This window comes from Ursus maritimus, unplaced genomic scaffold (genome assembly GCF_017311325.1).
Source record: "Ursus maritimus isolate PB19 unplaced genomic scaffold, ASM1731132v1 scaffold_3, whole genome shotgun sequence".
NCBI lineage: Eukaryota > Metazoa > Chordata > Mammalia > Carnivora > Ursidae > Ursus > Ursus maritimus.
In genome coordinates, this window is record NW_024425563.1 from 20,273,804 (window position 1) to 20,296,851 (window position 23,048).

The 23,048-nt window shown below is 53.9% G+C and overlaps 1 protein-coding gene across 4 annotated transcripts in view; it reads left to right on the plus strand.

The window, feature by feature from the left end:
* The window catches only part of PLXNA4 (plexin A4), a 354,685-nt gene that overhangs the window by 265,562 nt on the left and 66,075 nt on the right, over window positions 1-23,048 (plus strand). For 3 of the 4 annotated variants that reach the window (XM_008712055.2, XM_008712054.2, XM_008712052.2), the window contains 5 exons: window positions 453-552; window positions 2,956-3,070; window positions 12,987-13,187; window positions 19,957-20,053; window positions 20,474-20,664. In XM_008712055.2, the coding sequence (XP_008710277.1) occupies window positions 453-552; window positions 2,956-3,070; window positions 12,987-13,187; window positions 19,957-20,053; window positions 20,474-20,664 (704 nt within the window). The remainder of the gene's footprint in view (window positions 1-452; window positions 553-2,955; window positions 3,071-12,986; window positions 13,188-19,956; window positions 20,054-20,473; window positions 20,665-23,048) is intronic. The other variant, XM_008712053.2, reaches the window with a different exon arrangement.

The window sequence follows — 23,048 nt, forward strand, 5'->3', positions numbered from 1 at the left end:
CAGGGTGTCTCCTTACGGAGCTGGGGAATGAACTCATGTGTGCGCACACACGCACATCCGTGCCAAACCTCTCGCGTGGCCTGTGGCACAGTTACAAAGGGTCTACACATTTGTCCTGGTAGCTTATCAATGTGTGTGTGTGTGATTCTGTGAGTCTGGCGTGGACACCACGCACGCAAGCCTGTCAGAGTGTGCAGACAGGAGAGAAGCTGGTGAGCATATGAGGGGCGGGTGCCGGGAACACAGCGGGGACCGAGGGATAGACCAGAAGCGCCCTCTGCAGATGCTCTCAGGGCTGTCCTGGGACTGCACGCTGCTGAATCAGGGTCCTGTCAGAGCTGAGAGCACCCGTGGGGGAGCGGGCTCCCCTTTCCCAGCCTGCATCACTCTCAGTGGGACCTTCCCATGGGGTCTTGGCCTCCCCCGAACTTGTGGTTGGCTCTACCCCACAGGGGACCACCATGTCGTCCAGCTGCAGCTCAAGTCGAAGGAGACGGGCGTGACCTTTGCCAGCACCAGCTTTGTCTTTTACAACTGCAGCGTCCACAATTCGTAAGTGGCCCCCAGCCTCACTCAGCTGCCTGTTCCTGAACTCAAGGTTCATCCAGAGATCAAAGGTGCCAGCACTGTTGGCAAGGAGTTGCCACCTAGAGGCCCTGTAGGGAGAAGAGGGATGAGACGGGCCCCTCCTCTGGTACCCACTGGGTTAACGGGAGGAGGCAGGAATGAGCACCCCTGTGGGGTGGGGTCTCCAAATCCCTAGCCCGTACATCTTCGCCGACATCCACCTGTCTAACCCGATTTGGTTCCCACCATCTGTTAAGGAGGAGGGTGCCCCCACCTGAAGAACAGAGCAGCCAGTACCCTGGGTGAGAAGAGGGGTCTGAGGAGGGAGAGGAGCCCCCATTCTGTGTCCAGGCCAAGCCCTGAATGCTCAGCTCTCTCCAGTCCCCGGCGGGCTGCGGCAGAACTCAGGCTACGGAGGGTCTAAGTGGGGCAGATGCTGGCAGGCGCCAGCTCTAACCCTGGCCTGTTTGAGGCGTCCACTTCCCAGGGGAAGGCATGGAGGGCAAGTCTCGGGCTCTGGAGTCAGACCAGCTGGAAAATTTACCATTCTGTGTCCCAGTGTCCCCTGTCTGTGGGGAAACTGTAGTCCTCCTTCCAGGAATGTCACCCAAATATTTCACCGCTGACATGGCCAGGGCCCTTCGGGGCAGAGTCGCAGTTGCCTGGGACCCCCCTGGTCGCTGCCCCACGCATCAGCCCTGCCTGGTCCACAAGACACTGTGAGGACTGGAAGAGCTGTTACAGGCGTAGCATTTAGAGCCACTGTCCAGGCACTGCTCATGTGTTTGCTATTATTATGTTATTATGTGATTATCTCCTCTCTGAAATGATGGACCTGGACCAGAATGAGAAGGTACAAGCCATAGAAACCTTTCTCCAACCAAAATGAGGTGTGGAAGCCCAATATACAAAACAGACGGAAGTAGGAGCTACTCTATTCGAGGGTTGGGAGGGCCTGGGACTCCTCTGTCTTGGAGCCCCACGCATCTATCTCCTTGTCTCCAACAAAGCTCCATGGAACCCCCAATGATCCAGAGAGCATAGTTTGAAAACCATAGGACCTGATTTCATAAAGCCCTGCTTGTTTTAAAATGCTTTTCTGTTTTCTTCTCCCTATAGAACAAGCTAGTTCTCATAACCAAAGACACTTCTGGGCTCTAGGCTGGTGGAATGATAGTCTGCCTATCTGGTTATGGTAGTTGTGAGTCCAGAGCCTGGCTCTCTGTGAGGCCCTAAGTAAGAGGCCATCAGGCCTCCCAGCCAAAAACAAGTTGCTTCGATGCCAACATTCTCTTCCTGCTTCTTGTCACAGAGCTGCCCGTGGCTTTACCACTTGGTGACCTCTTCCCTTGCTCCCCTTTGCCCCTTTAGGAAAGCAGAGCAGACAGATAAAATCTTGCATGCAGGCCACAAAATAATTTTAAGCATCCACTAGATACAAGGAGTGCCATTAGACAAGAAGGGCCAACAATGAATAAGACTCAAAGACTCAAGCTCTGCTTCTAGAAGTCATGGCCTATGGCCTAGTGGATGAACTGGACAGTGAATAAGTAAAATATGATAGCACAAGGCCAGGACGGTCCCAGAGACATAAACAAAGTGCTTAATAGGATAAGGGCCCAGTGTGACCAACTCTCCGTTGGTCAAAGAAGGAAGAAGAGATGGGCAGGTGAAGGAAGGGGAAGTGGTACCCAGGGCGAAGGACAGCGTGGGGAGAGCACAGCCTGTTCACGACTGAAATAGCAAACACACGTGGAGACAGTGGGCCTGGACCTTGTAAAGGGCTCAGCCCACAGGGCAAGGCGTTTGGGTTTTACGCTCTGGAAGACAGGAACCATACTGGGCTTTAAGCAGGAAGAAGCTCTGATAACATTGCCTTTGTTTCTTGGGGGTAGAGTGTAGAAACAGGATTGCTAACTGTGCGGGAACCCACTGCACTGGGAGAGCAGCCTAGAATCTTCCTCTGCCACGGTGGGTCCGTGTGGGTCCTCAACAGTGAGATCCTGCAGTCAATTGGAATTCAAACTCGATTTCTTTCTTGGCACTAAATGTATGGGCTCTCCAGATGAACCCCTCTATTCCAGACTTCATTGTCCCCCAGTTCAACAAAAGAGGGCACTATCCTGTGGGATGGAGGGTGGTGGATTAGGCCCTTGGGGACCAAGGTTTTCACCTACCTGAGTGAGGGGGAGGAGGCCACAGATTCTGGGCACCCTAAGAACTTGGAGCAGAAAGGGACAGATTTGTATTGGATCTGCTCTTCCTGAGTGTTGGAAGGTGGTTTCTCTTACTATTAAAAAACATTTTGCGAGACCCAGGAGTCTTAGGCCCTCTGCTTTGGGTTCACTGGGGCTCTGCGATTTGTGCCTCTTCCTCCTCTGTGTGCAGGTGCCTGTCCTGCGTTGAGAGCCCATACCGATGCCACTGGTGCAAATACCGGCACGTCTGCACTCATGACCCCAAGACTTGCTCCTTCCAGGAAGGCCGAGTGAAGCTGCCCGAGGTAGGTCTGGGCACCTCGAGCGGTGAGTGCTACTTGCCGTGAGTACGGGCCACACAAGGCAAGCCTGCCCTTAAGAAGAGAAAACAGGCAAATTCCACAGGACCTGCTTCCGCCCCAACCCTGACTCTTAAGGGACCACTTCATGAAAGCAGTAAACACACAAAGCTCTGTGCTGGAGCCAGTGGGCTCTGGGTCAGTCCTGAAGGGTCAGGTACATGCAAAGGTACACTCCAGGTCACTCGAGCCATGAAGACCCTCCACGTGTCAGATGAGTTCTAGAACAATCCCAGAGAGATGGGTGTGTGTGTGTGTGTGTGTGTGTGTGTGTGTGTGTGTGATAGAAATAATTGTAAGTACACCGCAAGACTGTGTACAGACTCCTTGGCTGTCCCTCAGACCATTGTCCCCAGAGCATATCTGAGATCAAATTGGACAAGTTGAGTNGGAAAGAGAAATAAGAAAGAAAGAAAGAATAGTCAACTTACCAACCAGAGTGGTGGCTCTCCAAGTGTGGTTCCCAGATCAGTGGCATCAGCATCACCTGTGAACTTGTTGGAAACTCAAAGTTTACCACCCCACCCCAGTCCAACTGGATGAGAAACTCTGGGGGTGGGCTTGGTGCTTGGTGGTTCTATAGCATGGTACCATGTGGGGATCACTAGAGTTGGCTTCATGCTTAAGAAGCTGTGTTTTGATTCTCTCCTAATCTTTATTCTTATCCTTTGTTGTTGTTGTTTCGTTTGGTTTTTGCTTCTTGGCGGGGGAGTATGTGCATGGGGGAGGGGCAGAGGGGAAGGGAGAGAGAGAATCTCAAGCAGATTCCCCACTAAGTGCAGAGCCCAACAAGGGGCTCCATCTCAGGACCCTGAGATCATGACCTGAGCCAAAACCAAGAGTCGGACATTTAATGAACTGAGCCACCCAGGTAACCCTATTCTTATCATTGAACATTTTCATCATCATAATAGAAATAATCTATACCTATGTTGCTGCCTTTCTTGGGATGTAAGTTTGTGGGCAAGGACCTCAAAGATAACGGGTATAAAAATACTTTGGAAAAGTCTGTTGTTGTTCAGCCATTATGGTGCTTGTGTGACTCCCTCCACCAGGCCAGTAGGACAGAACAGAGTGGTTGCTTTAGAATGTGGTTACTTAGAATAGAAAGATATTTATATATATCTTTGTGTGTTGGTTAGACCCCACTGAATGCGGCGACAGAGCTGCCAGGCTGGCCCACGCTCTCTCCGTCAACAATGGACTCAGACAGTTTCCAACATCTTCACCCCCTTCCCCAGCCTTGGGTGTACCTTCCAGCCCCTTCCCATACCCACAGGGTACCATGACCACGTGGCAAACCCCAGAACAATGAGAGCCGGTGCAGGAAGCATAAAAGATGTTTGGGGGACAGGAAGGGAATGGTGAGAACAGAGAGGCCCATCACAGTACCCTTGTCCCCTTCTCCCAAACTTCTACCCCTGTGGGAACCCTAGCTTTGGCCAAACCTTTAATGGCAGGAGGGGAGCTGTCTTGTCTCTGAGGCTGAAGGGGATCGGTGATGTACTCCCATTACCAGCACCTGCTGCGTGGGGCTCTGCCAGCCCATGGGGACAGTGACTGGGCTCCGCCTGGCGATGAGAAAGCCCGAGCTCCGAATCCCATTTCCCCGGGCTCTGATGGCCGAGCAGGAGTTCTGCAGGTAGAGGGTGGACAGAGCAATTGATTTTCGAGGTAGAGGCAAGGCCTGGTGAGATAGTCACGGGGAGACGATGACCTACTGAGTGCAGCACACGAGGGGCAGACAAAAGAGAAACAAAGAGAAGGAAGAAGAGTCTGTGGAAGTCTTCAGACGTAAAGCCCTCTCCCTCTACGGCGAGCTCTGTCTATGGCTAGAAATGGCTGCTCTGGGTCATAATCGAGAAAAGAGACCCAGACTAGGTGGTCACTTTATGGGGAAAAGGAGGAAAGAGAGTACATGTTGGCTTTAAAAAGGGACGTGAAGCGAACGTGTAGGTGTCGATCATGTCCCTCTTTAAGACAAAATGGATCTGAAGCTAGTAGGACGGACGTGGGTTTGACAGCAAAGGGCACACCACTGGCATGGACACCCTGATAAAAGGCTGTCCAGTCTCCTCAACCCTGAGCCTTTATCTTGGGGCATGTGGTCGGGAGAGGAAGGTCTGCTTCACCCCCCCGCCCCCAAGCCCAGGGGCTGAGGGCCCAGGAACAAACCTCTTACTTCATTCGGGAACCTGCAAGTGATTTGATGGGAGCAGAAACAAAGAGGTTTTCAGCCTCTCTCCAGCTTTCCAGACTGGTGTATCTGGCGCAGGCGTCATGTGTGGAGAGGCCCAAGGATAAAACAGATGAAAGCAGAAACAATTGAGCTATCTGGTGGATTTCAAAGGCCCCTAATCATTTAATTACCTTGAAGGAGGTTTTCAAATTTCTGCTTTTTCTTTCTTGTTTGCTCCTCTTGTCCCAAGTTTCTTTCTTTTAAATACATAAAAGAAGCTTGCACCTGCCCCTCAGAAGGAGGGGAAAAGAACTAGGAGAGAATAAAACAAGAGCCCGCCCTGTTTCCCAGGGCAGTTCAGGGATCCCTGTAGAAGGACGATGTCTTCGAGTGCCCCGGTTGCCAGCCAGGCCCAATGCCCCACCTCCCAAGGCTGCTGGCAAGGCGCAGCACCTCGGAGGCTCTGATGCCCGGGCTCCCAAGAAAGGAAGAGGCCTGGAGGAACGTGGCCAGTGGAAGGTGGTGATGAACTAACCTACCACGGCCATACTCAGACACTTTGCATTTCACCCGAGCTGCGTTATGGTGAGCCTGGTAGGCCATTACCACGAGAGGCTCCCGGGGAATTTGGAATAAGCATGCCTCCCTCATTGCATCACTGAATGGAAGTCACTTTTGCTCCTCTTTTTCCTGGATGTTTACTTATTCTAAGAAAAGGAAGCTCTGGGGCTGTGTTTCTGGTCCTAGTTTGGAGGCTGCCTTCTGCCCAGCTCAGTACCGGGGTCATTTTGAGTATAGTACAGAGGAGAATCCAGAGAACCCAGAGTTGACCACTTCCTGATGGTCATTGTAGTGGCATCTTCCTGGGGAGTGTACCGAAGGGAAAAGAAGTAATAAATATTTGTGGACTCTTGACTGATCCAGCCATTTGGGGTCATGGAAGGAGGTCATTGTGCTCAGAGCTTTAAAAGAAATCCCCTGGCTGGTAATGGAAATAAGATGACTTTTTTTTTTTTTATGTCATTGTTTGTTATTTTTGTTTCTGGGAAGAGAGAGTAGCAGGAATAAGGCATAAACAAAATTAAACATTTGAAAGATGATTTTGTAGAAGCCCCTGGACACAAGGGTTCCCTCCCCCTGCCAGGGGAAGGGCTTATTCATAGCATGTTACTCAAAGCTTCCCCTACAGGTCACCTTTCTTCCTATAGTACCTAGTTCCTGAGCATTTCCCATGCGCAGGGCATTGCAAGAGGTTTCAAGGTGCATGAGTCGTCTGTAGTCTGCATTTAGAGATGGGTAAAACAGGACCATTGGTCTACACGATCTCTAAGGTTCTTCAATTGTAAGTGGAAAGAAGCTGGAAAGTACCAAGGAGCAGACCATGCCCAAGAAGTGGTCTCAGAGGGTGAGTGCTCAAGTCCAGGCTGTGGTCTCCCCGTCCCACCTACCAGGGTGACTGCCACTCGGCCTCAGGGCCTGCAGATCCCCTGGACGTCCAGACCCAGACCCATCCCCATAGGATGAAAGGGGGAGCCAGGCCCAGAGAGTCTTCTGCAAGTCCCTTGGCTTTCATTTCCTTTCAACATCTGAGTGTGGGGATGCAGAGAGTGTCCTTTTCTCAGTCAAGAGGGAGACTGCCAGGTGGCTCTTCATCGCCCCAGCACCATCTTGTATCCCCAGGAAGGCTTTCATCCCTGCGTCTTCCCGTTTCAACACTGGCTTTGTTGACTATCACCAGGAATGTTGAATTACCTCTTTTTCCCCCCTGAACAAAGAGTGCATTCAGGTGAAGTTATTGGTCTGGAACAGAGAACTGGTCGATCATTGTTGTTATTATATTAGTGGCAGGTATTCTAGCATAATTACACATCTTATAAATAGAATGCCCAATAAACATATGTTGTTTATAGTCACTGTATTCCAGTTACAAGGAATGATTTTGTTTCCACTAATGATGGCATTGCGATCACAAGGCTGGGTCTTTAGATCGGCTGCCAGATCCTGGGTACCAAAAAGAAAAGAGAGACGAAGGCAAGGAAGACCGATGTGGGGTGAGTCTTCCTGCACTTGACCCTGTTCTCCCAGAGTCAGGAGAGACTCCTGCTTCCCAATGGAACAGCCTTTCCTGGGGGCAGCTGTTAACAGGGCCATGTCCCCACCTCTACCAGGCGGGAAGGGCCTCCAGTCCCTGAATGGCTTCGGAGTCCCCTGCTCCACCGCAGGATGACCTGAGCCCCCATCAGGCCCGCACGCATAATAACGGTAATCCATAGGGAACAAAGGTGAACTTCCCTGGAAAAGCAAATCCATTGATAAGAATTTATCCTCCATAGACAATTTTACTGTTATTTCTCATCTAAACTGAAAAGCAAAGTCAGCTGCTGAAGCTGTTCCCTGGGCGTCAGACCAGATGGACTTTGCTGGAAGGCCCACGGTGCACAGGCTCAGAGAGAAATCTCCTGCAGGCCTTCTCTTCTGGAATTTCAAACAGCGTTTACTTTCAGAGAGCAGGTATAAGATCAGAAGAGGCAAAATGAATTCTACCTGATTTCCAAAGCAGTGCTAGAAAGCGTCTTCTCACATTCCCTACCACCCCCACACCCCGGACATGCATCTGTAGACAGGATGCGTATCATAACACCTGCCAGCCCCCATTGTCAGTCCTCTCCAAGAACAAAGAGTGGGGAGGGTAGGCGGGGTCCTAGCCCCTGGACTTAAGTAAGCCCCATGCCTGAGACAGGGCAGGCCAAGGGCATTTACCCCCACTGGACTCTGGAGAGAAATCAGGTCAGCTACCTTGTCAGTGATTCTGGCAAGAAGAGCCCTTCCTGGGGCCCGACCCAAGGAAAAAAACCACTGTCACCATGCCCTTCACCCTCGTTTGAGAAAACAAAGCCAACCCCAGCTAAAGAACTTGCTTCCAACCCACGCGCCACCCCCACTCCATGGGCTGCCCTGTCTCCAGACAATTGCACTTTCCATCAATCTCGTCTGCCCCACCGCCCCCCCTTGAGGTTATGGGTATTTCCTTTCTGTATTATTACTTTGTTCTCTCCATAAACCAGCCCATCGTAGATCACACTAATGGCATTATAAACTTGGGGAACAGCAAGAAAATATATGGCGCGTTACATTTTTGTATTGGGCACCATGGGTCTGAGAAGGTGAGTGTAAATTTGGGGGGGCTGGATAGGGCTAGGGCTGGCTTCTTTGGAATTGATGGGGGCCGAGGTGATGTTAGTGGTGAGCCGTGCCCCGCAAATCACTTATTCCTTAGCTGCCCCTAGGTGCCGCCCCTGCCCCGCACTCCCCCAGAGCTTCACAGTTCCCCATTCGTGCTTTACTAAACAGGAGAATTAGAGCCCTCATCTTGAACACACACTGGGGGCTGTAAATCCACAAGCCTACCACCCCCTTCCCCAGGCAGCACCAGCCCTAAGGGTAGTGTTTTCTCTCTCCGCTCAGCAGCATGCTTTATGTCCTTGTTCAATTATTTAAATATGCAATGACACCTCTGTGTAAAGCAGCCACTGACATGCTGGACAGGGAGGATGGAAAGGCCTCTTTTTGCTTCCACACTTTGGCTTGATGTCCCTGCCCCCTGCAATTAGCAATGCTATCTCTACTTCTGTGTGCGTTTCAGTGAAAACCAAAAACATGTGTGGGGCTGGACAGTTGACCTGGAGCCCACTGGAGCCACCGCCTGAAAGCCAAGATGTTCAAGATTTCCTTGCACCTCAAACCACTGCCACTCTCAGCCTGCAGTTCTTACAACTGCGGAGTGTAGCCGCGGGCAAAGCAGCCTCCAAGGGACTCTGGTTCTGAATGTATGCGTTTGTCTCCACATAGTCTTGTTAAATGCAGGTGCTTTCCACCTCCAAGAGCTGGCCCTCTCAAATGATAGCTCAGAGAAATCTCTTCCTTGGAAAAGAGAAGAGTGTTACGTTTTTGAGGAATTCTGTATGGGGGCTGGATCATCATCTGGGGACAAAGGTCAGGAAGACGATCAGGTGAAAGTATTTTGTTCATCATTGTGGGAACTGAATGAGGGAACCGGTGTCCTTAGTTCCTTTATCATGAACGTGGGGGCAGTTATAGGTATTGGGCCGTGAAACAAGATAGCAAATGGGAAAGCACGTGGAAGGCAATGGAGGTGGTGGAAACCACACTGGATGGAATCCTTGAACCCCTTGTGCTGTGTTAACTAGAATCGTGACAGCATCATTCACTGCCTACCAGAGCCGTACAGCCTGTAAGATTACCAGGTTGCAATGTGCCAGTTATTAAAATATAAAAATACTTCCCTACTGGGAGATAAATGGCCCCTTCCAGAAGGTCCCTCCACCAACCAGCCCCCTCCAGTGTTCGTGCAGCTGAGCAACGTTTGAATACCACATCGAGAGCTCGTTGAGCAGGCACTGTTATCCCATTCTAGAGACAGGAAAACTGAGCTTTAGAAAGGCTATATAATGTTGTGTCCCAAGTCATCTATTGGGTTAACAATAGAACTAGGACCATAAAATTCATTGGATCCAAGCCAGCCTCTTCATTCCGTGGCCGAGGAGACCCAGACAGTTTGGGGGACTTGCCCAAAGCCACGTGGTTGGCTGGCAGAGGTCCCGTCTCAGAGCACAGAGAGCGTGCTGCTGTAGGATGTCACCTTCCAGAAGAGGGGGCTGCTGTTAGAAGAGCAGTGGACAGGCTCAGGGCCTCTGTCCCTGTCCCCCTGTGCTTGGGGCACTTGGAGCTGTTGAAATCGTCAGGTTCAGCCTAGAAGGGGTGGGAAAGCTGACAGTGGGAGCTGGCGGGGTGTTTGTGGAAAAGCGCACAGAGGCGGGAGCAGGAGAGACGGAGGAAAAGGGAGGAGATGAGAGACAAGGTGCGGCCTGAACTAGGCGGCGGGAGAGGAGGAAAAGACAAACATTTGCTGGATGCTTGTTCCCTCCGTGTCAGACGCTTTATATGTGGCAGTTCGTGGGATACCCTCGCCCCCAAAGCCCTTTGGAGGAGTTTTTAATCCCCACTTGGAATTAAGCCAAGCAATGATGAGGGCCGTTTCAAGGGAGCAGGAGGAAGATAGGCTTGCGTTCAGAGTTTAGTGACTCCCCAGCCAGCTTAGCGAAGGGCTCTCAGAGGTGACTGAGCCCCAGGTCATGGTGGATGTGCTTGAAGTGAGGTCTTCGGACACAAGCCAGAGAGAAACAGGGAGGTTTCTCGGGAACTTCCCTCGCGCGTCAGACGTAGGGGTGGTTTTACACCTGGAATCTCAGTGTGAGGCAGGTCGGGATCCGAGGAGCCAGGGTGAGAGGAGGGGGCAGTGTGGTGGCAATGGTCCCTTCATGCCTTGCTGCCTAGGGAAAAATTGCCATTTTACGTTTCAATTAGGAGGGACACTGGGGTCAATCATCAGTGCCACCAGAGGAAAATGGGCCCGGCCCAGCGCTGGGCCTCTCCAATTATTATTAATGAGCTTACTCTCAGACCTGCCAACCTTTTTATATGCAAACTAGGTCTTTATGGGGCCACTGACAATCAGGACTCCTTAAAGAACGCAAGAACACGTGCCAAGCCTCGGTGAGAATCTTACAGGGAAGAGAGGCTTTCGCATCTGCCCACATCCTGAACTAGAAGCAGCCCAGCCCCAGGCAAGGTCCCAGCCCTCACGGGAGGGTGTAGCAGCTCCACAGTCCCCGCTGGGCATGGGGAGATCCTTCCAGACCCACCACCCACTCCTGTGGTGGTCCTGGCCCCCCCGTAGGAACTTGCCTCTTTCATTAAGGGGAGTGAAGAGGGTGGGTTGGCAGTCAGCTTCTTCAGCTGCCAGCACACCTGATGATACTGAGCCATGATGTTTCCACTCCATGCCTCAATTTCTCCTTTGCAAAGTAGAAGGGATCTGTTAGTTTGGTCTAGAGCATGCCCAGATTCCAGACACCTCCTGAGCATTGATCGTGGGCAGGAACATTTTGCTATCGGAGATGGGAGCCGGAGATGCCGGACTTCTCTTACTCCAAATGCACCCACAGACCCGGCTCCCCGATGATGCCAGTGTGGATGGAGCAGGAGGGGAGGGCAGGCTGGTGCATGCTTTAGGGAGAGGAGAGCTGCCCAGGGCCTCAGGAAAAGGGAAGAGTGCAGTCAGGACCCTCTGGCTCGAAAGTCCCTGCTTTTCATAGGTCTTCTCTCCTGATTCTCCAACATCACACGCCTCCCGCTCCAGTCCTGAGCGTCATCCTGTTCACTAAATCATCCTTGTCTTCTCTGTGTCCTGCATTCTCATCTTGCTGGGGCCAGGGGTGGGGGGCTGAGGTGGCCGCCGAGGCGGGGGCACAGGACGGAGCTGCTAAGACTCTCTCCCTGTGGGACCCCGAGGCCCCGGAGACCCGTGCGCTTTAGCGTCTCAGACCATGTGCCCAGTTCAGCACTCTGCTCCATCTCCCCTCCTGCAGCTCCTCTGTGTTTTCACTTGTTTTTGATTGTGGAGAAATACGCACAGAAAACTCATCATCTTCACCAGTTTTAAGTGCAGTTCGGTGGCATGAAGTACGTTCACTGTCGTGCAACCATCCACACCATCTGTCTCCAGAACTCTGTCGTCTTCCCCAACCAAAACCCTGTCCCCGTTAAGCACTAACTCCCCATTCCGCCCTCCAGAAACCACCGTTCTGTCTCTATAAATCGAATTATTCTTTGTGATATTCTTTGTGCTTTGCACAAGTGGGACGATATGATCGTTGGCCTATGACTCGCTTATTTCACTTGGTATGATGTTTTCATGATTCACACACGCTGTAAGGTTTCCTTCCTTTTAAGAGGGAATCCTATTCTGTTGTCAGTTTATATCACGTTGTTTATTCATTCGTCCACCGATGGTCGCTTGGGTGGCTCGTACCCCTTGGTTGTGGTGAATAAGGTTGCTATGAACAGGAGTGAACAAGTCTCTGTTCTAGTCTCTGCTTTCGATTCTTTTGGGTATATACCCAGAAGGGAGACCGCTGGCTCTACCAGTCCTCTGCTAGCTGCTTTGCAGAGTAAAGGTACGGGCAGCCTGAAGGAGAGGGGGTTCATTTAATGGACCTGGGGCGCTTGCTCCCCCGTAGTAAGGCTCCAGGGTAATCAGGAAGGACAGACGTGAGACCACCCCAACTCACGGAACCAGGACTGGGAAGAGCTGGATGGGTCCTTGGATTGCATCTGCTTGACCGATAAGGAAGTTGAGTCTCCAAGTAGGGGTGTGATGCGCCCCAGGCTCCATAGTGTGTCAGAAGCTCAGCAGACACTAGAATGCAGGTCTTCACCCTCCCAACTTTCAACAACAGAAGGGGCTCGTGTTTGCCTTCAGACCCAGGAGGGTCAGCTGTCTAATTGCCTGAGACCCCTCCAGTCTGCCGTTGCCCCGCAGCTCCTTTCTGCCTTGCTCTGCTGGGGAGGAGGGCTGGGGTTACAGGCCAGAAGCCTCTGCCAAAAGCAGCAGCCTTAGAAGGATGTGAGTACCATGCTTCCGATGGCCAGCCTGCCCAGAAGCCATCTGGCTCAGCTGGGATGGGCAGCAGTGCCTAGAGCCCTCTGCGTGTGTGTCCGAGGGAAGGAAGAGCAGGGCAAATATCTGGGCTGTGTCTGGAGAAGCTCCTGCACCGTCTTCAGATTCCTGCTCCCCAGCCCGAGCTGTGCTGTCTCTTCCAGGACTGCCCGCAGCTGCTGCGAGTGGACAAGATCCTGGTGCCCGTGGAGGTGATCAAGCCCATCACTCTGAAGGCCAAAAACCTCCCGCAGCCGCAGTCCGGGCAGCGCGGGTACGAATGCATTCTCAACATCCAGGGCACCGAGCAGAGGGTGCCCGCCCTGCGCTTCAACAGCTCCAGCGTGCAGTGCCAGAACACCTCTGTGAGTGCCCCCGGCCCCGCCATCCCCGGGCTACCTGAGCCCCCGTCCTCCACCCCATCCTTGTTCTCCAGAGCCAAGTCAGCCCAGCTCTGCAGGATTTCCTCAAACACCCACCAAACAGTCCAGCTCCCTGCCAAGCTGCTCCTTCCAGCCCTGCTTGCCCAGCACGGCCTCAGACGCTCGCCCCAGCACAGTGCAGGGCTCCGAGGCCACCAAGTGTCTGCCCAAGGCAGGGGCTGCACCCGCAGGGGCTTGGGGACTGGCCATGGGGCTACCGAGCACTGTTTATGGGCAGAGGTATTTTCAGGGCCTATTAGGCTCCGGGAACATCTGTGTCCATCCTCCTGAGATAAGCTCTGGAGTCCCTGGGCCCTGCCCTCCCACCAGGGCAGACCTGAGTGCCTCATTTGAGGCCCTAAAGGCCCGCTGTCGCCTTTATGCCTGCACAGAGGCCGCCTCCCAGCACAGAAGGCTTCTGAGACAGATCAGACACCTGCAAGGGAGCAGGGGAACCAGACAGAGCTAGCCAGAGGGTGCTGCTCAGATCAGCACAAACCTACCCAATGTTTAGAAAATCCACATTAGGTTCATGCCCGACCAACAACGGGCCAGCAGCCCCCGGGTCCCAATGGCTATTGCCTGATTCCTAGGCACCATGCCACGTGCCCCCACTATCCATCACCTTTCCCGTCCGGCTGCTGCTCTCCTGACCTTGTGGCCTTCCCTGCCCGCTGCTCTGCTCTCTCTCATTCTCTTTCTGGGCTACTTCTCAGCACCCAGATGCTCAAAGACAAACATTAACTAGGCTTTTAAACTCATACCATTTTCAAGCTGTAGGAAACCGTAATATGCTTCCTCACTGTACAAATGAGAAACTGGACACCCAGAAGCAGGGGCAGGTCTAGGTTGTGGGGCTGAGACCTATATGATTCGGGGGACCTTCTTTTAAGAGTAAAATGTAGTAAAGACAAAGGTAAATACATGGGCAGGCCTGGAAAGGGGCTGAAGCTCCGTGCGCCTCAGGGTGACTCGCCCCTGCCCAGAACAAACAACATGTCCAAGGTCACCCATCTAGGAGGGGGTGACGGGGCAGGGCTGGATCTAGATTCGGGGTCCCCTCCTGTGCCTCCCTGCCTCCCGTTCATCCTTCCCGTTGCTTCTGGGTACTCATATATGGTGACTGTATTTGGAGATGTGATATAGGACAAGGAGAGTCCTGGACAGAGCGGTGCCTGGGCATACCTCACTCTCCCTGCAGGAAAAGTTCTAGGGGTAAATGGAGCTCAGAGAGGCCCACATGCTTGCCCAAGGTCACTCAGCATTGCAGGAACCAAACTGACAATTGATGGCCCAACCCCAGGCGTGTCCCCACAGCTCCCCCCTGTCCTGGCGACCAGGCCGTTTGGCAGATTTCTGCAGTGTTCCAGATTAAACCTATGAGCGAAGGGGATATTAAACACCTCCTGTTTCCTCGTAAATCCTGAGGCCAACCAGACCAGCCCCAAGGGTTTGGCTCAAGTGCTTCTCCCCCAGATAAGTGAGTTCCTGTGGGAAGAAAAAGCCTGAGCCCCACATTAAGTCAGTGGAGGGCAGATAGGGGTGTGGGCCCCAGAGAAAAGTCTGTTTCGCCATAGACGCTGCACCAGGGAACCTGGTCCCAGAGGTGTCCGGAGGGAGGACAGAGTCTGTGGCCTCTGATGATTGAGGCCTTGTTTCCCTAGACACTACAAGATGGGACCTCACGGGCCCCACCCTGGGCTTCATCTGGCTCAGTTAAATAGACCAGGGCACTCCATATAGCAGCCTTAGTTCATTCTATAAACTCCCTGGTCAGAACTCAGTGCCTTGGGACCCACCGTCCTCAGCACTCCTAAGCGAGGCCGACTCCATGAATGAGCCCACGAGGGGTCAAATTGTCCTGACTGTGGGGACAAAGTCAGAGCCTCCTGGGGACAAAGGCACAAAACTGAGCCCTGACAGGTGGATGGGTCCCCTCATCCGGGGTACTTCATGGGGTACCTGTGCCATTATCTGAGCCCCCCCCCCTCACCAGGGGCCAGTTTGCAGGACCTGAGGTCGTTGCTTCCAAAGCAGCTCAGCCTTTTTTTTATTTCAATACCCTCGTGAGGAAGCTGATGGGGAAGTTTTTTCTGTACCACTTTAAGATCTTAGAAACGGAAGTGACAGGAGGTGTACCCCACGAAGGGTCAATTCCAGGAAAAGTCCCCTCTATCTACCAGGACCCACTGGAATCATGCAGTCCAGAGGGGGCTCGGCTCTGACTTTTCCCAGGAGCCTCTCTTTGCAGGGATCCCAGCTGAAATGCTGGTCTGGGCCAGGATGCCTCTTGCCATCGGTGACTTCCTTAAACAATTTCAGGGTCATAATCCAGGGCAAGCCTCCTTTACATAGTTACAATACCACAGTTACAGAGGCCAACATAGTTTCAGGGCAGGAATAGACACTGAGAGAGGGTCTTGATCCTGTGACAGAGGGGATCTCTGAAGCCCAGAGAGGGCATATGACCAGCCCCAGGTCACACAGCAAGTAAGTAGCCAATTCAGAACTTGAATCCAGCTTCATAACACACACCCCCATCAAAGGTTGGGCAAAAAATAGCACCTGAGCACGTTATACCCACCCTGAGTGCAATCCCTGGGAACAAGGGCTGATGTACCTTGGATGGGAGGAGTCATGTTGTTTCACTTCCTCCATCCCTGAGCTTTCTGGAATTGGGCGGTGTGGTGGGGAAATCCAACAGAAACCCTGGGTTTGTGATGACAGTGGAAAGTGGGTGACAAAGAGGTCTCAGAGGAGAGCAGAGAAGGAAAAGAGACCCAGGAAAACTCCTCGTGGGTGTGACGCCAGGCTGGGTGGGCAGGCAGGTCACCTCCAGCCCACATTTTGGGGACAGGCCCCAGCCATTGCCGGAGCCCTGGGGGAGCTGTGGGAGGAAAACGGGGCAGCTCACAGGCAGCAGTTGGAGGGAGGAGAAACTGTGGGGATTCTTGGCCTCCTTTAGACCAAAGCTCCAGGCAAATGACAAGTGATGCTAATAATAGAGCCCAGGAGCTGCCCCCCCCCCCAAGTCACTGGCAATCAGGCGAGCGAGTGGGCCGCAGGGGGCAGCCAGCTCCAGGCCCGGCTCACACCGACCCACAGTAGCCGCCCATCTTCTCCTGGAGTCCCAGTTTACCACGTGCAAAATAAGGATGGAGAGACCGGTGGGGAGGTAACTTGGGCCCCTCCCTGCCTTCCTGGAACCCGGCTGGGCATGGGTCTGCTGAGCCCTCTGGGATCCTGGAGATAGACACGGAGCATACACTGGTTTCTTATGTTGTTCAGATCTGTTCACCCGAATGGTAGCATTTTTCAGCACAATATCTCGGAGCTCAGAACAGGGAATGGTTTGAAGAAAGAACACCCAAATTATATAGATCTTGTCTTTGATTTCCAAGGTAGAGGTTCGCACTTTCCCAAGGTAATGAGCGACGTCATCCCCGAGCTGGGCTGTGGTGTGCCAGACCTTGATTGAGACACTTAACCTCCTGGCCCCTGAGAGCCTGCAACACTCTCCCCTCAGCTCTGGATTTTGTGCAGATTAACTGCCCACTGATTACAGAGAGCTATATAAATGCTAAGTGCAACAGAGGGGGTGGGGGCCAGTGGTCCAGGCTCCCAGCTGTAGGCCCCCTCCCCCTGCGGAACGCAGGTCATGGGGAGAGAGCCTGCAGGAATGAGAGTGACCTCCCTAGAGGCGGAGGGGGTGGTGGGGAGCACCCAGGGTTAATGACTTCTATAATATTTCATAGTCAAGATCCCCGGAATGGGCGATAAAAAGATACAGCAATGCCCGACATTTTCTGATCCTTGACATCTTTTATTTTCAATTTTCCTCGAAAAGTGAATGCATATAAACACACACATGCACTCCAGAACACATAAGCCTTCTCATATGCACACGTCTCCATATGTACCAAGTGTCTGGTGCGTAAACACTCGATAAATGTCTGCTATTATGACTTCGCATAAACATAAACACAGGAAACACAAACATATTTTTGGACAGCAACCCCAAATGTATACACATAGACATAAAACACGCAGTCGTGTTTGAGTGCTCATTCTAGGCGACAGGCGCTGTGCTCAGAGCCACGATGGTTATCTCTCACCCTCCGAAGCGTCCTGTTGGGTATGCGCTGTTTGTAATCCCCGCCTGACAAATGGGGAAACCGAGACTCACGTCCTTGGCTCACATGCACACAGGTGGGCCCTGCAGAACCCCTTTGCACAGTGCATGTGTGAATGTGTGTGCACACACATATGAAGACACAGACCATACAGACTGGTGCTCTGAGCTCCTCTCAGGCCAGCTACGTGTGAACTCGTTTGTGTACATGGACACACGCATGCACACATATGCAGAATTTCTTGCCTTGCTCTCTGGGGGGCTTCAGGGCCTTCCCGAGAGAGCCCTGGAGGTTCTATTGATCTTTGGCTGATGGGACCCTGGTCACCACCCCCTGCTTCCACGTTGAATCCTGACCAGACCCTGGCCTGAGAAGCAGGAGCCAGGCTTGGGTTCTGACTTAGCAGCCCCCACCCCCACCCCACACCAGCATCCCTTCTAGAAGTAGAGGCCAGAACAACCTGAAGCCAGCCCTTAGCACCTTTCCTACACTGAGGACTTGGAAGAGGGAGACGGGAAGGGAGATGGGAAGGAAAGGAAGTGGAGCTTGGCTAGAGGAGGGGATGGAAGGGAGATCTGGAAAAGTGTTCCCTCCCTCTCCCCTTCCCGAACTCATCTGCCCCACCCATCTCTTGCTCCTGCACCCCCCTCCTGCCCACCTGTCTTCAGGGGGTGGGGATTCTCTAACTCCGTGCAACACCAGAGTCACTAGAGTTGTTTGAAATGCATCCCCATCTTCCAGCCCAGCAGGTCTGGGGGGAGGCCCTGGGATCTGCATGTAGGCCCCCTAAATGATTCTGATGAATGGGGCCCACAGACCACCCTGAGAACCCCCAGTCTAGAGAGGGAGAGGTTTTGTGAAAAAGCGAAGGAAGCCTTAGAGCGACCTAGTCTGACCTAGAAGCAAAGGACAAAATCTCTGGGGCGTTGATTACTGCACTCCATGGCAAAAGGTTTATGAGTCACCCGCTGAGTGAAGCGATCATCAAAGTCCCCACTGTTGTTTCTGCAGGGCTGGGAGCTTTGCTTTATTCTATGGCTTGAGCCCAGACCTTGGCGCTGGCCCAGGTGTCATGGGTCACAAGGGAGATTCCATGAGAGGGTGGATGGTTCAGTGCAAACCACCATCACTGTAGGGAGAACCCTGAACGGGGGTCCCTGGCCAGGCACGTGTGTCCAGGGAGCTAGTGAAAAACTGGGGAGTGCTGGGGTAGAGCCTGAGGAAGGCTGGATGCCATCATGGTGATGTGCGTGAGGACTGCGTCATGGCATGTTCACATTGGAGCACGTGCTTAGCGCAGGATTTAGGGCAATTTCCCAGATTGGGATTACAAACATCCCCTCTAGAAATCTCTATGAATAGGCTCCGGGGGGAGAGACACCGTGACAGGCTTGGAGACCCTCCCCAGGTTGTGCATTCCCGAGTTCTGTTGCTGCCCTCCCCACAGTGAGGCGCGAGCAGCTAGCCAGCTCTGAGGCGGTCACACCCCCACACCCCGGCCCTTCCAAAGTTCAACTAAGTTAAAAGAGCCTTTGGCTCTGCAAACACCACTTCAAACCAGGTCTCCTGGACTGAACCCCTCTAGCAAATTGCCAGCCCTCAGCCCCTCCTTTACAGAAAACCTGTCTCGTTCCCATTCTTCCATCCACCCCCTGTGGAGGGAAGAATCTGGTGGAATAATGAGAAAATCACCAGGTACGGACTGGAAATGCTGCCCTGGGCGGGCTCAGAGTCCTGCCACCTACCCCCTTCTCTGGAGATTGAGAAGTGTCTGCTATCAGAAGGCAGCTATGGGGGTTGGGGGGCTGGAACCTCCCCCCCCCCCCCCCCCAGGAGAGCAGGGCAGGGAAGCAGGACCCAGCGCGGACCCCATGCAGGCCTAGAGACAGCTTCCCCATGGGCAGCCACAGAGCTGGGGCCTGGCTTCTTTGAGCCAGCGAATGCCTTTGGAGTCTTGACCCAGATTCCCAGGTTTGGTGCCTAGGGTGTCCACGGGATTTCCCACCTCACCTGCAAGCCCCACCCCGCTCTCCTCTCTCCTCCGGTCCATCAGCTCAGCCCCTGAAGAGGGCAGGCCCTTCATTTCTAGTGCCTGCACCCACGACCCCAGCCTGGGAATTGATCAGCCCTCTCCGGGTCTTTGATAAAGCACCCACCTCCTCTGAATTTGTCCTAGAAATTAAAGTTCCCAAATTGAATCGAGGGCCTGGTGGGGGCCTAATGGCGGGGTTCCCCTGGACCGTGAGGGAGGACACTGGGAAAGCCCAGCTGGTGGGAGCCAGCATCTGCGGAAGGGGGACGAGTAGCTCGCTCTCATCTGCTCAGAGAATCCATGTTCCAAACGGGTGTCCCATCCAGGCCTCGCCCCTCCCCTGCCTTTGGATCGTGCCCCCTGCCCCCACCCCGTTCCCTGAACAACACCTCCCGAGGTGAACACCCACACATGCGCTCGACTCACGTACAGTTATGGCAGGTCCTTAGCTCTGAGCACCCCTGAGGGCCCCAGGCTGAAGAGCCGGCTCTCCTTAGAAATCTGTGTGACCCAGCTTGTGTCGTTCCTACCCCCGACCCGGCTGCAGTATTCCTATGAGGGGATGGAGATCAACAACCTGCCGGTGGAGCTGACGGTCGTGTGGAACGGGCACTTCAACATCGACAACCCAGCGCAGAACAAAGGTGAGGAAGGCAGGCCCTGGCGGGGAGGCAGGCCAGAGGGAAAGGGCGGCTCTACATTTGGGGGCACCTGTGACTCCATCCCTCCCTCTGGCTCTGAGCCTGCCCTCCTCGCCTCTCCACGGCTCCGAGCCCTCCCAGGTGTGCGCCCAGCGTGGGCAGTGGCTCTGGGAGGGGCCGAGTGAGCAGGACCGCAGGACGGGCCGAGAGAGCCCTGCTGATTCTGGAGGGAGCCCCACTTCCCGGTCCAGCTTCACAGCCCGGCCCCGAAGTTCTCTTCTGGTCTTCTCTGTGTCACAATGGCTAAAGGAACAAGACTGCCCCTGGCTCCTCCTCCAAGGCCGGGACTGCACTCCTGTCCACTATCCCATCCCCTCCTGCTCCCCCTCTCACCCTGAAGTACCTCTCACTCTTCGCCCGCAGTTCACCTCTATAAGTGCGGAGCCATGCGGGAGAGCTGCGGGCTGTGCCTGAAGGCGGACCCGGACTTCCAGTGCGGCTGGTGCCAGAGCCAGGGCCAGTGTACCCTGCGGCAGCACTGCCCCGTGCACGAGAGCCCGTGGCTGGAGCTGTCGGGCGCCAACAGCAGGTGCACCAACCCCCGCATCACAGAGGTAAGCCAGGGTCCTCAGGGCCACCCTGGGTGGCCAAGCTAGGCCCTGCCATGGCTTGGGGCCCTGCCAGCTGTGCATCGCCATGGTGACAGCCACCGCAGTGATGACCAGGGCTGACTGGGGGCATCCTTGCTTTCCTGCCCAGCTTCTCTAGAAGCTGTGGGCTGGGTCCGGCGGTGGTTCCCTTACCAAGGAAGGTGGAAAACAGAGAGGGGCTTGACTGTCCTGTTGGAGTCTCCACGTGAGCTGTATCAAACATGACTCCAAGTCCTGGCCGCTGTCCCTTTGTCTCTAAGAGTCTGGGGGACGGGGCGGTTAGGCTCCATCGGGGACAACCTCGCCAAGCAGTCAGGCATGAGCCGAGGGTGCATGGAGCTTCAGGGCGCAGAGCCCAGCCCTCAGGAGGTGGAGAGGGAGGAAATGGTGAGACCCCCAGACTCATTCAAAGCAAGGCCTAAGCGGGTGGAGGGCAGAAATGGATTTGGAGCACGGCTCAGGAGGGCCCAGGGGACACGGGCCGTGGAGCAAAGACCAGCGAGGGGCAGGACAGAGCTAAATATGCAGAGAACAGGGCTGGAATCCCCGTTCTGCCCGCTAATTGCTGGGTTTCCCAGGGCTAATTCATCACTACTTTCATGCCTCAGCTTCCTCCCCTGGGCCACGGGTCTAAAGTTCCATGTCACAGAAGAGTTATACGGACTGTATGAGATTCATGCAGAATGCCGGCTCCATGCCCGGCTGGGGGATCTCACCATCCTCCTTGTCCACCTTCGACATTGTTAAAGCCATTCCCACCCATGTCCAGGCCAAGAGGATCGCTGCTCCTGGGGTTTATTTAAGTCACCTGGTGTCTTCACCTCCCCACTCCCCACTTCCGGCAGAAAGAGCCCCTCAGGCGCCCACTCCCACTGCGCTCCCCTGGTAAAACAAAGAAGAGGCAGGCCGGTCTCAAAGGCTCAACAGCGGGACCCTCTGTGCCTCTAGCGCCGGGCTTTGCACATTGTAGGTACTCAAGGCCTCTTTGCCACAGTGGATGCTGGTTTCAATAACAAAGCAGAGAGGGGCAGAGACAAAAAGAGAAAAGGGAGCTCAGTCTCTTCTCCATATATAGTAAGGAGAGACGGGTACGTGGCTCCGTGCAAGTTCCACCAACACACACTTATCCGATTATCTCATAGTGGCAGTTACAATAAATAATAGGCAAATATGGGTGTGGTGCCTCAGTTTGCAAAATACTTTCATATCCCTTACTTCATCTGTCCTCACAGCAACCCTGCCATATGGCTCCCAGGGCTGTCACCACACCGTACCACAGACCAAGTGTCTTCAGTGACAGCAATTCCCTGTCTCTCAGTTTGGGAGGCTGGGAGTTGAGACCCAGGTGTGGGCAGGGCTGGCCCTTCTGAGGGCTCTGCGGGGGGACCTGCTATGGCCTCTCTCTTGGCCGGCAGCCCGCCATCTTCTCCCTGAGTCCCTTCTCCTCGTCTTTCTGTGTGTCTCTGTCCAAATTCCCTCTTTATATGAGGATGCGGGTCCTGTTGGATCAGGACCCACCCTAATGACCTCATTGTAACTTGATGACCTCTGTAAAGACCCTTTCTCCAAATAAGGCCACGTTTGGAAGTACTGAGCATTAGGACTTCCACATAGGGATTAGAGGAGGACACAATTCAAGCTAGAATGCCCGCCAAAGCCAGGCTTAGCTGCCTCCTTTCCCAGATACAAAGAGCCATGCTCAGAGATGCTAAGGTCCTCTCCTCAAAGCCTAAATCAAACAGGTCCTGAATCCCAGGGCTCTGGCTTGCTCAGCTAGTGCTGTCTTTCACCACAGAGGCAAGACACCCACAGATCTAGTCCCTCACCCCTCCACTCACAAACTATGCCCGCACACCAGGCCTGTGCACAAGAGGGTAGGGAGCTTGACCTCTGTGAGCGCATGGCTTCCTCCAGCAAGCCGGCCCCTCAGTGGTGGTCCTCTGTATGTGCCCCCCACTCCGGCCCCTTCGCCCTCCACATCCCCGGGTTTCCAGACACGGGGAGTTTCCCTCGGCCTCTCCTTCAGTCTCCTGCATGGGTAGGAATCTCAACAGCAATTCTCAAACTGGGGCAAAAGAGATGCATTTAACCTACAGAAGTATCTGGGGAAGGAGGGCCCTGGGCCTGCCCCGGTCCCCCTCCTTCCCAGCCACCCCCACCCACAGAGCCCTTAACACGGAACCATCCCCAGGGGCTGCCACGCGTGACTGCTAATGGTGTGTCTGCCGCAAACAGAGGGACTTGCTTGCTTCTTGGCCTGAGACCAAGAAAATCACAGGGAGGAGATGGCAAATTAAACAAATCTCCCTGTGACGGAGCCTATTTACTGGCTCCACACTGGCCTGGGC